The 17,241-nt window shown below is 41.6% G+C and overlaps 1 protein-coding gene across 1 annotated transcript in view; it reads right to left on the bottom strand.

The window, feature by feature from the left end:
* Positions 1–330: 330 nt before the first annotated feature.
* The window catches only part of LOC111982108 (complement C1q-like protein 3), a 51,824-nt gene continuing 34,913 nt past the window's right edge, over positions 331–17,241 (bottom strand). The window contains exon 2 of the mRNA XM_024013679.2: positions 331–2,220. Within this exon, the coding sequence (XP_023869447.1) occupies positions 2,041–2,220 (180 nt within the window). The 3' untranslated portion in view covers positions 331–2,040. The remainder of the gene's footprint in view (positions 2,221–17,241) is intronic.

The following is a 17,241-nucleotide window of genomic DNA, read 5'->3' as shown; positions in this document are numbered from 1 at the left end:
CCAAGATAATCCATCCATCTGACAGGTGTGGCATATCAAGAAGCTGATTAAACAGCATGATCATTACACAGGTGCACCTTGTGCAGGTGACAATAAAACTCTAAAATGTGCAGTTTTGTCACAGAACACAATGCTACAGATGTCTCAAGTTTTGAGGGAGCGTGCAATTGGAATGCTGACTGCAGGAATGTCCACCAGAGCTGTTGCCAGATCATTTAATGTTAATTTCTCTACCATAAGCCGCCTCCAACGTTGTTTTAGAGAATTTGGCACTCTAAATAGTTCAACACAATAAGAGCATTTGGGGTAAAATAACTATCTTGAGATAAGTGACTCCGAAAATCCCATTTATTATTTAAATGTATTCAACAATTCAAAAAGATACAATTAGATAGACAAACATAGCATAGATTTCATTTACAAGCTGTTTGTTCTTATCATCATCTCTACAGAGGCTCCCCTCCCTACGTAATGCAATCTCATTGTCTGCTGAGTAAAATATCTGTCATTGGCTGTAGCACAGAATAACAGAAAAACAACAATGTAGCAATGGCACGGCGCATGCTCTGATGCAAACACTCAAATACACCAACACAGACATTCACGCACACACACCAACACAGACATTCACGCACACACACGCACGCACACACACACACACACACACATGCACACACGCACACACACACCCACACACACACACATACACATACACACAATGCTAAGAAGCCAAGTCACTCACTCACCCAATCAATTTCATTCTTAAGCAAGCTGTCAGCCCGCCATGTTGAGTAAATATTACCATAATGCTTGAATGTATCAGTGAATATGCAGCTAATGAACGAATGACATCCAGTAAAGCCTCAGACACTGAAACAGAAAATCTGCCTCGCCATAAAAACTTCCCACCCCCCCTCTCTCTCCATCTCTCTCTATCCATCTCTCTCTCTCCATCTCTCTCCATCTCTCTTTCTCCATCTCTCTCTATCCATCTCTCTCTCTCCATCTCTCTCCATCTCTCTCTCTCGGCCTCTCATTCCATTTCTCTCTCTCTCTCTAGGTTACCTCAGAATCTGAATATGTGGCTTCATTGATGGTGGAGGATATCTACTTAACTAGAATATCTAATATACATTTTAGTCTATTTTCAACCCACTTTGGCCCTGTATAGACAAATAGGATCGGGGTATAGGGATGGGACAGGGGCAAGGATAGAACCTCTAGATACGTTGGATGGGACAAGGATGTAATGTTGTATCTGTATAACATCCTATGCATGAATAACATTCAGCCACAAACCAGGTTTGTGTTCCCACAGCTGACATCACCCATAAACAAACACCATGTGATCGCAGCTGTCAAATGCAAGAAATCATATACCGTTAGAAACCATAATGACACCTTTCGTTTCCATTTCTCAACTAAGGCTTCTGAATCACAATCAACATCTCACAAAACCATTCTCTCAAAATCAAGTTTTTTTTCTCCACAGGGACAAACATATTTTTAATATCCTCTTTTTGTAAATATACGATGTAGTAGTATCTTTACAAAAGTAAAATCTGACATTTAAGGAAAAGCACACAACGACAGATAGGACAATTTCAGTCAACAGAGTCCATATAGCCAACTGTTAAGGAGAGAAGATGATGAGGCCGGATCCACTTGCGTTAGTTGGTTTATTTTTCAGTTTGAGAGGAGAGGACAAGCAAGGAGCAACTGACAGGTTAGAATTCTGATGAGGAGGGCACCTCTCTCTACCAAGCTTCACCCCCCACTACTCCCTCCCCTATCATCGTGTTCTCCCTCCCTCCCTCCCTCCCTCACAGCACGGCAGACAGGCAGGCAGGCCGAGCTGAGCTGGAGAACCTTGATTTGGGGCTGATGTGTTTTATATGCAGAGGTTGGTGTGACGATGGAGAGAACCAGGAAACTAGAAAGAATTCTGGCTTTTAACCCCTTCCTTCCCTCATTAGAACTCTTTCTCTCAATCTCTTACTTTCTTGTCTTTCTCTCTCTGGACGTGACACCTGCGTGGGTTCAGTCGGCGTAGAGGATGAACCCAGAGAAGGTGCTGTATTTGTTGTTGTTGCCGCCGTGAGCCTTGCCCCCGTCCAGCTTGATATAGACCTCGTCGCCTGCGTCTAGGTGGAGGATGACGCTATTGGAGGCGTAGTCATAGTTCTGGTCAGCATCCTGGGCAATGGCACTGGCTCGCACCTGGAACAGAGAGGAGAGGAAAGAGAGGATGTATGGGTTAGAGAAACGTACTGCACTCATTTGATCATCTGAAATGGAAGTAATTTCTGTTGTCATGCTTTGATTTTGCCTTGTTCACAAAAAGAACAAGTGACGGGGCAGTAGCCTTCTGGCGCATCACACACCACAACATGATTTTAATTAGGCTGTCATTGGTTTGTCATTGAATGTTCCGCCATGAATTGAAGGCGGTGGACTGGGGTGTCGGGTCAGGTGGTTGTTGTCTCTGCTCAAAGCGCTGCTCAATGTTCCCCACCTGAGTAGACATTCTAAGAAACCCAACAACAGGTATCACTCTCCTGGTGACCTGGTTCTATTATACACTTAGAAATAAAAAAGTACCATCTAGAACCTTAAAAGCTTTTACTGCAGTGGGTGAAATCAGGGTCACACGGAGAGTTTCTTGGTAGTCTTAAACAAATCTACTTTGAAACAAAAGTAGACACCTCACACACATGGTTATGGACTTAGAAAAAGAACACACCTGTATCATGTCAAATATAGAATTGAAATGTATTACATTTTTCAGTTTGTATCCCAATATTACACATTATATACATCACAGAAGACTGAAATATAACAAAACATTTTTTATACAGGAATAACGGATTTTCTGCAGTTTTTTTCTATATGTTTATTAATTATGAAAAATATTAATAACATTCCACCCATGAGGCCACTAGGTAATTCGAATGCAGGAAAGGGCTACAGGGTAATTTGGCGCTCCCCATGGGAGAACCCTTTGTTGGTTCCAGGTAGAACCTATTTGGTTCCACCTCTGTGGAAAAGGTTCTACATGGAACCCAAAATGCTTCTATCTGGAACCAAAATGTTTTTTTTTACCTCAAGCCAAAAAGGCTTACCCTTTTTTCTAAGAGTGTAGAGGGAACAACTGGGAGTTACAGTGAAATACATCAAGGACACCCACCTCACATCAACTTATAAAAAGTGAAAAATAGATCCCTATTCTTTAGTGAATGAGAAAATACTGTGAAAATAAGATATGTTGTATGTGTGATTGAATTAATAAATTACTGTAAATCTACCAGAGCAATTGCATTTATGTTGGCCGTAGCCTATGTGGTGAGTATGGTACTGCCAGGCAGCCTGGCAGTCTGAGGATTTGGAGCTGGATCTCCCTGACCTCTGGTCCTGGCTAATTAAGCTCCATCTGAAACGTTCTCTTCTCTCCTGGGAGAACGGTGTGGGCTGTAGTGAGAAACGGGTGCCCTGACAGTAATAACTCTGTGTGTGTGTGTGTGTGTGTGTGTGTGTGTGTGTGTGTGTGTGTGTGTGTGTGCGTGTGCGCTGTCTCTTATACACATCTAGATGTGTATAAGAGACAGGTATTGTACTGCACTGAGACATCACGTCACCAGTACACAAGCACACAAAGATAAGGGCCTAAATAAATAGCATCAGCACCATACATTTTGGAAGACCAAAGCATCTGAGATATACATCTAGTTGCCATAAACTCAGATATTGTCTGTAGCTAAGAATCTTTTATAATCTGTCCAATGTAAAACACAGCTGTCATAAACTCAATCAAACTACTCTTTTCCCATGCATTCCTTCTCTAAAAAGCTTCTGTATCTGAATCTAAAGTATGGGCAGGGTCCCAGATCTGGTGTGCCGCCCGGCAGCCTGGCTGAGCAGGTGGCAGGGATAAGATGGGACAATTAATTGGCCCGTTTAACCAGGGGCCACACACAATGGATTTATTGACACATCTGAGGGCCAGGGTGCTGGCACAGACCTCCTGCAACAATGCACTGATGGGGTTTAACCCTGTAGACCTGTCAGTGATTGTCTGTGTGCCAGAGTAAGGGGAGAGCAGGACAACAGAGGGATGGGTGGAGGACTAGAGAGAGACAGGAAGTGAGACTTGCTGTCTAATGTATCTATGTATTTCACTTCCCTCCCTCTACTACTGCTGTAATTATGAGGGTCCCGTGCTTGCAACGCCAGGGTTGTGGGTTCGATTCCCACGGGGGACCAGTACGGGAAAAAGTATTAACATGTATCTACTGAATGTTGTTCTGGATAAGAGTGTCAGTTAAAATGTCTTTGTTTTCATATTTTCCAAGTCGTGAGAGCAGATAGTAAACCATATGCATTATGTCCTGTAATGTCAATCTTTAAATGTTTTACTAGAAGGTAGTCTATATAAAGATAAAGTCATCAAAACTTAAATTATCTGACAATTTGACTGACATTTTAATTGGAGAAACATAATATGCACATTGTGTGAAAGCTAATTCAATGAAAGCTAATTCAATGGAAAGCTAATTCAATGAAAGCTAATTCAATGGAAAGCTAATTCAATGAAAGCTAATTCACATGGACAAGCTAATTCAATGAAACTAAATTCAATGGAAAGCTAATTCAATGAAAGCTAATTCAATGAAAGCTAATTCAATGACAGCTAATTCAATGGAAAGCTAATTCAATGAAAGCTAATTCAATGAAAGCAAAGTGAACTAATGCCCAATAGCTATGATGGGTTGTGAGTCACTACAAGCAACAGGCAGGGACATTGAAGCTGTCTATTCAATTTAATCAAATAACAGAGTTTGAGTCCGTCCCTAGTCAGTGCTGAACAAAGTGTTTTGAGAGATACATGTATTGATTTGACACATTGTGTTTAAAAACCTGTCTAAGCTAAGCTATGATGTGACTGACAATGCATGATCAATAAATCACTGAAAACGTCCCATCATCGCGGGCATAATGACAACTGTCAGAGGAAGGATATTTAGTCCTCTAAAGGGTTTAAGAAATCAACCAATATGAAAAAACATGGTCATATTTTTTCTCCTTTAAAGCTGGGAAAACATTTGTCCAGTCTTCCAAAGGCGGTCTATGAAAGTCTTTAGAAACTATGAAAGACTAGAACTGAGTGAGAGAGAAACGGAAAGCTTCTCAAAGGGGATGTGAAGAAGAGTTGAGAATAGCTCAACTACCGCAATTACCTCAACTACCTCGTTCCCCTGCCCAATGACTCGGTACTGATACTCCTTGTATATCGCCTTGTTATTGCTATTTAATTGTGTTACTATTTCCTTTTTTATTTCGAAAATATTTGTCTTTTTAACTCTACATAACTCTGAATGGGCTTGTAAGTAAGCATTCCACGGTAAAGTATACACCTGTTGTATTTGGCAAGATAATTTTCAACATTGATAGGGCACACATCCACTGCTAACACCTCATGTGCCTGTCATCCCCTCTCTTTAGCAGGTCTTGTGACAGACGGAAAAGCGGAACTTTTTCACCATGGAGACAATACGATAATACCCTATTTCACATGGAGCGGCATTTGATCTACTGACATCAGTGCCTCATCGCTTTCATCACATTCAGGCATCTTGGAAGCCTTGCCAGTCCTTTGGAATCGGCCTACTTCTTTGACAGCTGGGTATGAAGCACCCTGCTGACCATCAGACAGTCACGATAATGAGAATCTGTGAAATCTCAGTGATTTCATGAAGCCTTCTCCTTAGTTTATCCCCCTCTTGTCTGTTCCACTCTTCTCACTACAGAGGAAGAAAGTCATTGTGGCTGTTGAGACACAATCATGCCAGACACCTTAGATTATTCTCAGCCAGAATAAGAGGAATGTTCAGTAACAGTTGTCTGTAACTAAGACATTCCAGCTTGCATGGAGATATTTGCCGTATCGGAGAACACTTTCAAGGTGAAGTACTCTGAGTAATGCTATGAAGGTCTATGCCAAACAGTTATGCTGAAGCCAGCCTTAAAGGTGTAGGTTTATATATGGCACAATGTACTACAGGCATCTATGAGTCTTTTTTCATTGTTTACCTTCCTGATTAAATCTTAAGGCTCATATCGATGTGCAAACAAAGCTCTCTCTCCTGATCCGTAGCAGCAGTCGTCCACTGCATATTAATATGAGATGACTCGCCCTGAGCACACAAAGTCAACACGCTCTTATTAGAAGGTTGCTGCTTGGTGACGGATGTGGGCGGCGGATAGGGACTTGGTTGGATCTGTCTATGGGGATTCTTCAAATGGGGAAACTTCGTCAAATATTTATCTTATTGCGTTCACATTGAACTCTGGGACCTCTGGTATCAGAGGTGTGTGATATGACTAGCTTCAACTCCTTGTGTTAGAAAGTTAAGGAAGTCAACTTGCCAAGGACTATCCTTAAGCTAGTAGAAATCCAATTTATTTGTTCTCAGCAACTATTGATTACAAAGAATCTGACCACGCTGTAGTGATATTAAATAATTGAGATTGAAACTGTCATTCATTGCTCAATTCATTGTTCATTCTCTATTTCTTTCACTCGGTCACTGTTGTACACAACGACAGAGAAGCCACATCATTTACCCTCACACTGTACTCGGAACAACTCATTGTCCATCTCTATGGTCAGGGCCATTGTCACGCCCTGACCATAGAGAGCCTTTTATTCTCTATTTTGGTTAGGTCGGGGTGTGACTAGGGTGAATGATCTAGTGTGTTGATTTCTATGTTGGCCTGGTATGGTTCCCAATCAGAGGCAGCTGTTTATCGTTGTCTCTGATTGGGGATCATATTTAGGCAGCCATTTCCCCACTGGTTTTTGTGGGATCTTGTTTATGGGTAGTTATATGTCAGCACTCCATTGTCGTCACGTTTCGTTCTTGCTTTATTGTTTTGTGCGGTTCACTAAATAAAGATGTGGAACCCAGATCACGCTGCACGTTGGTCCGAGTATGCTTCCAGTTCGTACGACGAGTGTGACAGCCATAGGTTAGACTTTAGAAAGTGAGAGAGAAAGAGAGAGAAAGAGGGAGTGAGCAGAAGAAGCAGCGAGATGGAAAGGGAGAACAAAACGGCAACTTGCAGAGCATGGCCTCAAAATAGAATACGACGTGGAACTTTTGACACAACAAACAAAGCGTGAGCGCCCAGGCCAGCCTAGCCTACTCCAGCGAATGCAAATGGCCCCAGAGTCGTCTGACGTTGTCTCGTCTCCCCCTGCCGTGGCTGCTGAAGCATGTTAGCATCCGTCACATTGTCGCTGTGATGTCTCTGATTGAATAATGCTCTGCGTGGTACTGGAACACTAGAGAGAGATGGGAGCTGAGGGCTGAGGCTGGGCTGCTTCAGCTTAATAGATTATGCCCCCCCCCCCAAGACTCCACAGTGAATACCACTCCACTTGGCTCCGCTCGCATTCTGAAAACATTTGAATATGAATGTGGAGTTTATCAATAATGACAGCACTCGTACCTATAATAGGCCTCTGAGATGAAGGGATGGCAGCTTTTTGCATATTCACTGTCCTCTGCTAAAACTGATTAGTCCTACAGAGTTGGGAATCATGTTGAGTTGCGATGGAATTTTGCATTATCCTATGGCTAACAGCTGAAATGCCTGGTGTTGTGTTGTTGTCTTGATTGCCAATACAAAAGATCCAAACAACCCATTGAAATATTGTACTGGAATAGGACCTTGTTGGCCTAGCTGTTTGCTGGTGTCAGTAACAGTCCCTCCTCTCTTGGACACTGATATGTTCTCTCCAGTAGTGGTGACAAGGACATGTCTGGATGGAGGACAGCTTCTGACGTTTCTCTGGCAGGGACTTGTTGAGTCACCATTAAGCTTCCATTCTTTAAACTTCGCTCGCCTCTTTCTAAATCCAAGTGTACCGCCACCAAATTGGGTTTGAACACCCAACCGTGAGCCGCATGCCTGATGGCAGCTTAGCCACCTTGTCACAACCCTGTCACATCTCCTAACCCACGCCACCAACGCACACTCACGCACACAGAGGTACACATGCGCGCTCGCGCAAACACACACACACACATTTGCACGCGCTCAAAGACACACACACACATACACACATCTCCCTAGTCAAAAGACCGTTGCCCCACAGATTTTTGGTGTCAGCTGTTGTTCTGAGCAAGGTTGTCATGGTGTCAAAAACTTCCATTCCTCTTTTGTGTTATTGGTGTATTTGTGGTAGAAACATGATTAAATACATGATACGTTGTTGAGAGAAGGAGATGGTACGGGAGAGCCACCATCTGTCAAGGAGAAGGAGAGAAAGGCTTTGTGCATTAATCACTGCATCTGTTCTGTTTGTACCTTCAGGGCCTTTTCTCCTTGTAACGTGAATTCCTTTCGTCGCATGCACCTCTCCACAGCTTATACAATTGTTTATATAATGCCAAGTGTCCCTCCCACTGGGTGTCAAGTCAAGTCAAATCAAAGCCTGTCATCACGGAAATGCATTATGTATTACAGTTCTGTGTCCTATCGGTTAGAAACAACGACCACTCGGGAGGATAATGACACGACAAAACACAGAGGCGATGGATGGGGCAACAGTGATAACGACGGGGCTGTGAAATCCTCTGGCTTGTTGTGATGCCGATGTATTGGCACAGACGTATCACTGGGAAAGGGGAGGAGGAGGAGAGGAGAAACAGAGAGAGGTAGAGGGGGAAGCGTCAACTCTGACCTATGTGTGTCCTAGCCACTCTTGTCTGTTGGTGACTCACTCTTGTCAGTCAGATGCTGTGAGAAATGCTCAACTTTCAGCACTGCTCAGTCTCAATCCCCACTCACTCCCTGCGTCTTGGTAACACAGTGTTTTTCGGGTAGAATCTGGTGACACGTTGAACCCTGGCACAACATAAAGCAAGTTATTTTAGTCGCTATGAATTTTTAAAAAACAGTTATTGTTTGAAATGCAACACAAAGTATTGTGGGATATTGAGAGGCGCGTCTTGCAGTGTGAGAAACCTCCCTAACGAGGCAAAGCTTAGGCAGAAAGTGTTAATAGTCTTGAAGGAGAGGCAGGTTCAGACGTTTTGCTGCCGCATGCATTTTTCATGAAGTGCCCTATTCATCAATTCTGGCTGGATGGATTGTTGATATCTCACTGTTGATATCGCCCATATTCATGTTTAGAGGTTAGAGCCACCTTGTTAAGCACATACAGTAACTTAGYGTGAGTCACTTTGGAGCCATTAACATGAGGGTTCCCTGTGCTGTGAGAGAGGGGGTTGGGGGTTATCAGAATGGATTGAATTGGGTGATGGCGAGATGTCAGGGCTTTACAGAGAAAATATTTACATAAGGACAGGCCCATGGGCGCTTTCCCGTCCCCCGTATGTGCTCTCATTATAATGAAGGAGCCTTGTGAGTCAACAGCAAATGTCATGCAGGAGTCAGTCATCTCCAGATGAAAACCCAGAGGCTATTTTAGACCATACGCTCCTGTGTTTCAATGTATGGGGATGTTACGGCACTTATTCATAAACTATACAATCGGAGATGACAGTGGAGATGAAGTCCTAGCGAGGTCTGGCTGCTGCTCTACTATTTAGAGGGACACGGCCGCAGAGAGGCTGAAGACGAGATGGCGTTGGAGAGAAGTAGTAGTATGGGGATTGTGTTTGCTTTCCTTTGGGAAACTTTTACGATAAGTGATAGATTTTCTTCCGTTGGTTGGCGATGACAGCCGGGTGTCATCTTGACATTTCCAATGTGTGTGGTATTTCTTAACAACATGGGCAAATCTTCATTTAATAGTCCTACCGCACCTAATTAGGCCGCTTCTAATGTTCCACTCGGCAGAATGTCAAATCCGATGTCCAATTACACAGCAAATCAAGGCCAGAGGGCCGCCTCTGCTACCCCTCCAGCTGATTATAGAGTGGGGGTCATAGACTACATCCRGGGTCTGTCAGAGTGGGAACGGGTTACACACACSCAGGCACATGCATGAATGCACGCACACAGACAGAYACACACGCACGCACATGGTGGGATCGATACCAAGGGCCTAGGGCAGCTCGCCTTTCCCTACCCCAGACACCTCCGTCTACTCTAGACAGAGGCTCTCTGTTCCTGAAGACATACAGAGATGAACAGCGTCCCCTCAGTCTCACTGCTAAATAACCTAAACCTAGCCCAAAGATATTCTCTGGCTTTATTTTAGCGCCAGAGTGTTATGTAGACTGTTTAGCTGATGAGACAGATATACCGATATGGTAACACTTTATTTTAAGGTACACATATTAGCCAATAATTTGTAGTTTATAAGTGTGTATATAAGTAGCGTATAAGGCCTTAATTAGGTCTTATTAGCCATTTATTAGGCCTTATTTAAGTATTTTCTTATTCAAACATTATAAGTCATGTATTACTGGACAATCCTTAATCACATGATTATTAGCAATAATAAAGGCATATTAACATTTAATAAAGAGCAAGTAACGCAAGAAACAGAGTCTTAATAAGCTGTCTCAATGTGGGACTGATAAGGGGATTGCACCTCAATATGTGGTCCCTATTATAACTGTCCATAAATTACCTCATCGGACAGAAAGGGGCACAACTCCGTTCATATATGCCATACAGCCAACATTCTAGTCAAAGTTCTTATGTAAACAACTACATTTCTATACAGTATATACAGTATATCTGTCTGTATATACTGTATATACTGGGTCACACCTCCCCACACCCTTGAGCAAAAACATATCACGTTTGCCTGAAACTGAGGATTTGTGTAGTTTGATGACATAATACATTGATTGACAGATGTCATATAACTAACATTCAAGTCTGATTTTAGCAATTGATGTAAACAATTAGTTTCAGGCAAACATTATTATGGTTTTGCTCATGGGTGTGGGGAGGTGCGCTCACCTTTCGCGATTCACATTATATCATGCCCTACAGTCAACATCCATATATGGAAGTGTATATTGAAAATGAGTTGCTCATTTTTTATTTATACATCAAATGACTTGAATGTTGGCTGTTTGGCATAGATGAGGTGAGGTGTCCCCCTTTCTGTTCTTTATGGTCAATTATGGAGAGAAAAAATTCTGCATGTAAAAATATGGTCACAATTATAATAGGGACCACATATTGAGGTACAATCCCCTTACCAGTTCCACATTGAGACAGCTTATTAAGACTCTGTTTCTTGTGTAACTTGCTCTTTATTAAATATGAATATGCCTTTAGTATTGTTAATAATGACGTTATTAAGGATTGGCCAGTAATACATGACTTTGAATAATAAATCGCAAAATGAAGGTCCAATATATGACTAATTTGACATAATAAAGGCCTTATAAGATCATTATATATATACTTATAAACTACAAATAAGTGGCTAATATGTGTACCTTAAAATAAAGTGTTACCACAGATTTATATTGATTCTGAAATAATAGATGCTACAAAGTAAATGAATGCAATGCATGTATGTGTATTTTAACACCCAACATAGCCTGAACTTTCTTTCAGTCGCCCTCTTTTTTTGTGAATTGAATTATATAATTACGGGAAAAAGCACTTTTTTCCCCCTCCAAATTTTCAAACAGGTTTCATTAAATCAAGACAGACACTAATATAACATGCCAGATTTGGATCCAGATGGTTCATGTTTGTTCAATTTGCTGTGTATAGATTTCCATGCTAAACACACTGCATGGGTCACACCTGGGTATTCAGCAATAGGCTAAACTGTCTTGTGTTGATGTGCACCAGAGCTTAAGAAACCCCCAGAGGCATGAAGAAAGAACCACTGAGATGCATGTTGATAGGTTGGGAAATGACACGCAGATAACAGCATCATTCACGCAGTATTGTATCTCCAACAGCCCTCTAGGCGGAAATACAAAGACATTTTCTAAATGTTGCTTTGGATAATACTTTACACACATAATAGTGTTGGATCTGTGACATCCACTTGTACTGATTATATCTTCACTAATGCTGCAGAGCTTTGATGCAACGCTGTATCAGTTCCCATTGGCTGTAGTGACCATAACATTGTGGCAATAACAAGGGAAGCCAAAGTGCCTAAGGTTGGGCCTAAAGTAATTTATATATTACATTTTTGTCATTTTATTTTGTATTTTTCCCACCAAATACAAACAACAACTACATCTCATCTGCCCAGACCCACATGCTCACACCCCCTTTCCTAGTGCCTGAATTATTGTTTGCCTCAAAATTGTACAAATTAGTTTTTTTACCTTTATTTAACTAGGCAAGAACAACAGATTTTTAGCTTGTCAGCTTGGGGATTCAATCTTGCAACCTTTCGGTTACTAGTCCAGCGCTCTAACCACTAGGCTACCTCTTACCCATTCTATTTCAATAATAAATAATACGATGTTTCCATTATGTCAATTGACAGATTGATTTCCAAGTTTTTTGTTTCTGTTTTTTCAAGATGAGTGATGAGAAGAGAATCGTCCAGCCCATTGGGTATCTCAATACTTCTGACAGACAACTTTTTATCTCGCCCATAACTTTTGGACTTTATAGCATTCCCAGAGAGCATGGATTATTGAGTCATTGTTAGTTTTACACTTAAGACATGACTCTGCCATTGTGCTGTACATTTTTTACATTTAGTCTCTTCCATAATACATTCTATACATTAGTTTATACTGGATTAAATATACATTTTCGTAAACTGTAATTTAGTTAGTTATGCTCCAACATTCCCTCCATCTTGTGCCAACATCAGTTCTTTTTAAGTCTTGGTTCCAACTGTTTATATTTTCTTCTAAGAGATTGTCATTTGGATAGGCTCTCTGCAAGGTTTTGTATATCTTACCTATCATATGAACATCCTTTTCTGACTCAAATAAGCAATGTGGACTCGAGTCACATGACTTGGACTCGAGTCAGACTCGAGTCACAAATATGATGACTTGCAACTCGACTTTGACTTTAACACCAATGACTCATGACTTAACTTGGACTCGAACTTACTTGATACCCTCCCCGAGCCCAATATTAAAAATGATGCTATTAAAAAAAGAATCAGCTCTTCATTTAACGAATTACAGTTTGAATCGGACAACAGCCAATCAAATTGTGCCAGCTGGGGAAAAGTTGTGCGTGGTAGTGCAGAGGAATGTCGGTGGGTGAATTCAGATGGAGCCCTTGGAAAGATGATACCCCAAATTATTATTTTTGGTTATAAAGACTAGCTGTATCAGCAAAAAACAGATTGCAACTTGCAAAACATGCGGGAAGAAAATTACAGACGGAGGCGCAACAATTTCCAACTTTGTTCGACATTTGAAGCTGCACAAAAAATGGTAAGTCGTGGCTAATATAGCCGACAGCTAACGTTATGTAATTTATAACTTTGCTAGTGTAGCATGTAGGTTAACGTAACGTTAAATCAATAAGCCTCCACACGGTCAGTCAGTGCGGGAACGTGATCATTGCACCCAAGATTGAGCTACAACTGGCTAGGCAGTTGGTAGCCTAAATCCCGCCTGATGTTACTGCTGTTCCTAAAACCATTGACATACGTTAGCCTACTGTAACCACACACAGAAAGGGTGTGTGTGTGTGTGTGTGTGTGTGTGTGTGTGTGTGTGTGTGTGTGTGTGTGTGTGTGTGTGTGTGTGTGTGTGTGTGTGTGTGTGTGTTAAGGTTGGCCGATTGTGTACAAGCCTACATTGGCCGATTGCGCCCCATAGCAATACTTGATAGTTGTATGTCGCAAGTAAAAGCCTTGGGTATTGAGTTAATACAATACCCAGTCTGGAAGGTTAAACCCCCCTCAGACTAAGATGTAAAAAGTCTTTTTTTCCCATGTAAAGTCTATAATGACTAAGTATACTTTTTAAAAGAATGTCTTCAGTGGGGTAATTGGTATTACCGAAAATAAATACAAGAACTTTGGGATCCATGTAATTTATAAGAGATCATACAACATGTTTTCTCAGGACTCCGTTGTTGAAGATGTGTATGAGGAAGTGAATCCAGATGCAGCACTGGAAGGATTTGTTAAAGTATTCATGCCAATTGCTGATAAGCATGCACCTGTTAAGAAATTCACTGTGATAACTGTTAAAGCCCTCTGGCTTAACGAGGAATTTAAAAAGTGTTTGGTTCAAATAAATTATGCAAAAGCGGTGGCAAACAAGTCAGGCTGCTCAGCTGATTGGTTGACATACTGTCTACAAAAAGAAGAAGAAATGATATTACCAAACCAAGATAAATGACATAAAACACAATGTAAAAAGACTCTGGAGTACCTTAAATGATATCATGGGCAAGAACTATTGTTATCCATCAATAACCACCAGGTATAGACAACCTTGATGGGACACAATTGAGAATTGTAGCAGAATGTATTGCCACCCCCGTTTGCTTTATCTTGAACCAAAGCCTAAAGGAGTGTGTATCCACAGGCGTGGAAGGAAGCTAAAGTAAGTCCACTGCCTAAAAACAGTAAAGCACACTTTGCTGCCTCTAACAGCCGCCAAATCAGTTTGCTGCCTGTTCTTAGTAAACCGATGGGGAATATTGTGTTTGACCTAATACAATGCAATTCAACTAGTACTGTACTGACTCAGATGACAGATGATTGGTTAAAATAAATGGATAATAAAATGATAGTCGGAGCTTTATTGTTAGATTTCAGTGCAGTCTTTGATGTAATTGATCATAAATTGTTATTGAAGAAACTCACTTGCTTCGCTTTATATCACTTGCCATCACAAGGTTGGAGTATTATTTAGCCAATTGAACCCAGAGAGTGTTCTTCAATGGAAGCTTCTCTAACATCAGATACAGTTGAAGTCAGAAGTTACCATACACCTTAGACAAATACATTTAAACTCAGTTTTTCACAATTCCTGACATTTAATCCCAGTAAAAATTCCCTGTCTTAGGTCAGTTAGGATCACCACTGTATAGTAAGAATGTGAAATGTCAGAATAATAGTAGAGAGAATGATTTATTTCAGCTTTTATTTCTTTCATCACATTCCCAGTGGGTCAGAAGTGTACATACAGTCAATTAGTATTTATTCATGGCAAATTACAGTACTATACAGAGCCATGATCACATAGAACTCCCTTCCAACTCCAATTACTCAAGCAAACAACAAAATGACCTTAAAAAACGACATCTCATTGAATGGTGGCGACTGTTGTTTTTGTTGTTATATTGTTTGTATATCTTTGTGTTAAAAATGTGGCTGACTGTCCTATGCTATCCATGTATCAGTGTTTTGTGTTTTTTGTGGACCCCCCGGAAGAACAGCTGTTGTCTCTGCAAAAGCTAATGACCATCCAAATAAACAAATAAATAAACCAGTCTGTGAAGATGATCGCAGTACTTCACTTCACAGCACCGTGTGTCTACTTGGATACATCAATTCAAAAGAGCCAGTGACGGACTGTGCCAAGATTTCCCCTAATTTCTATACTACAGGCCAGAATCTTTCAAGTGTGTTTTTGCTTTCTAAGCAAAACAGTATTCCTGAAGTTAACCTCCAAGAGCAAAACTTTATGTCTCCAATAGTAATCAAAACACATATTGATATTAAATTGTCAATAAAGGGATGGGCATAAACGGTGTACTTCTGGAGGTCACCTTGGATGGCTCGAACAGAGCAGAGGAGTTGTAGAGGGCAGTACACAGTGAGGGGGGGCAGGTGTGTGTTTTTGCATGGTGGGAAGCAGGGAGCAGTAATTGTTGGGGAAGAGCCATATGCGCTGCTCGGAGGACGCTGGAGCTTATTAAAGAAGGAGACAGAGTGATTATTCACACAGGGCCCTCCTGAGAGAGTGACGCTCACGTCATTGCTTTTAATTAACTCCGAAACGGTTCTGCGGATTAATAACAATATTAAAGACGGGAACCGAGGAGGAGCACAAACACATCCTGGATCTGGTTCAAGGTTCTAAACTACGATTAAAAAGGCTCTTTGGCATGACAAAACTCTCTTTTCTCCGCCTCCTCATTTTCATTTTTTTCTCTCTCCATTTGTAGTAGCGTGGCAATGGATTTGTCTTTATTGTCATTGCCTCGTCTCCCAGGGTGTCTCCAACTCAGGGAATCGAGACTCTGACACTATGGTTTTGTTGGAGATAGTTGTACAAGCTGAGTAAATAGAATAGCTGGTTTACTTTGGCACCAGAAAATAAAGAAGACAGTGGGCAAGGAAATGAGAGTGTGTAGAGGGTGGATACTTTATTGAGGAGTGAGAAGTTAGAATTGGCTGCAGGCGATCTGAAAATAGAATCCTATTTGCCTGCTTACAAGCAAGAGGAGCTAACTTTTGGTTGTAAGCTTGGAAATGTGTCAAGGTTGTGGGATGGGCAAGAGTAAGCGTCTGACACAGTATTGCTCTATGTTAGATTAGATGTGTGTAGCTATGACGGACAGACGAAGAGGGAGAGGGGAAGCAGACGAAGGCGGAGCGATAAAAAACAGCAAGGTGGTTGGTGGACGAGATGATGGGTGGAGAACTAAACTGCTCAGTGCTAGAGCCTGATGAGAGCATGCCGTTTCCTGATGCACAGGCAAAGGATGATAAATACTGGCATTGTCTGCTATTCCCAGTCCCCCAGCTCCTAGTCTACACACAAGCTTCTTCGGACCTTTCAGAAATGAGGGGCAGAGACATCTCCCGAGCCCAGACGGTGCTCTAGAGGCCATAGCTCTTTCCTATGGTGACTATCATACAATGAACGGCACAAGTTTACACCAAATTTATAAGCTTCAGAAAAGTCAATTTACACAGACAGACCCCTGGGTGTTCGCATCGTGCACTTAGCAAAGGACATATTACGGCACAGACAGCTCCAGCAGACCGAGAAAAATTTCTTTAGCAGTTATTCTGTGGGGTATAGTGAGTGTACGCTACCATCCCTCTAAGCTTATGCTCAGAGAGAGAGAGAGAAATGTTTCATTAGCAGGAGTTAACACTTTATATAACATTACCCAGTCTTGGAATGTCCGTTGCCTGTGTCTGAACTTAGTGGCGTCCTCACTCTCCACTTAGGCCACAACTAGAGGCGGTGAAGAGAAGGTTTCTTTAGGTAGGAACATATGTTTCGGTATCTAGTATGTATTACATTTTTACAACCCCATTAGTAGATTATGGTCGTGAAGTGAGACATATATAGTAGGGGAGAGGCCCTTCATGACACAGGTTGGTTGGCCACT

This window comes from Salvelinus sp. IW2-2015, linkage group LG20, assembly GCF_002910315.2.
Source record: "Salvelinus sp. IW2-2015 linkage group LG20, ASM291031v2, whole genome shotgun sequence".
NCBI classification, from domain to species: domain Eukaryota; kingdom Metazoa; phylum Chordata; class Actinopteri; order Salmoniformes; family Salmonidae; genus Salvelinus; species Salvelinus sp. IW2-2015.
The sequence above is the reverse complement of the archived record's forward strand: the minus strand, read 5'-3'. Positions and strand labels throughout refer to the sequence as shown.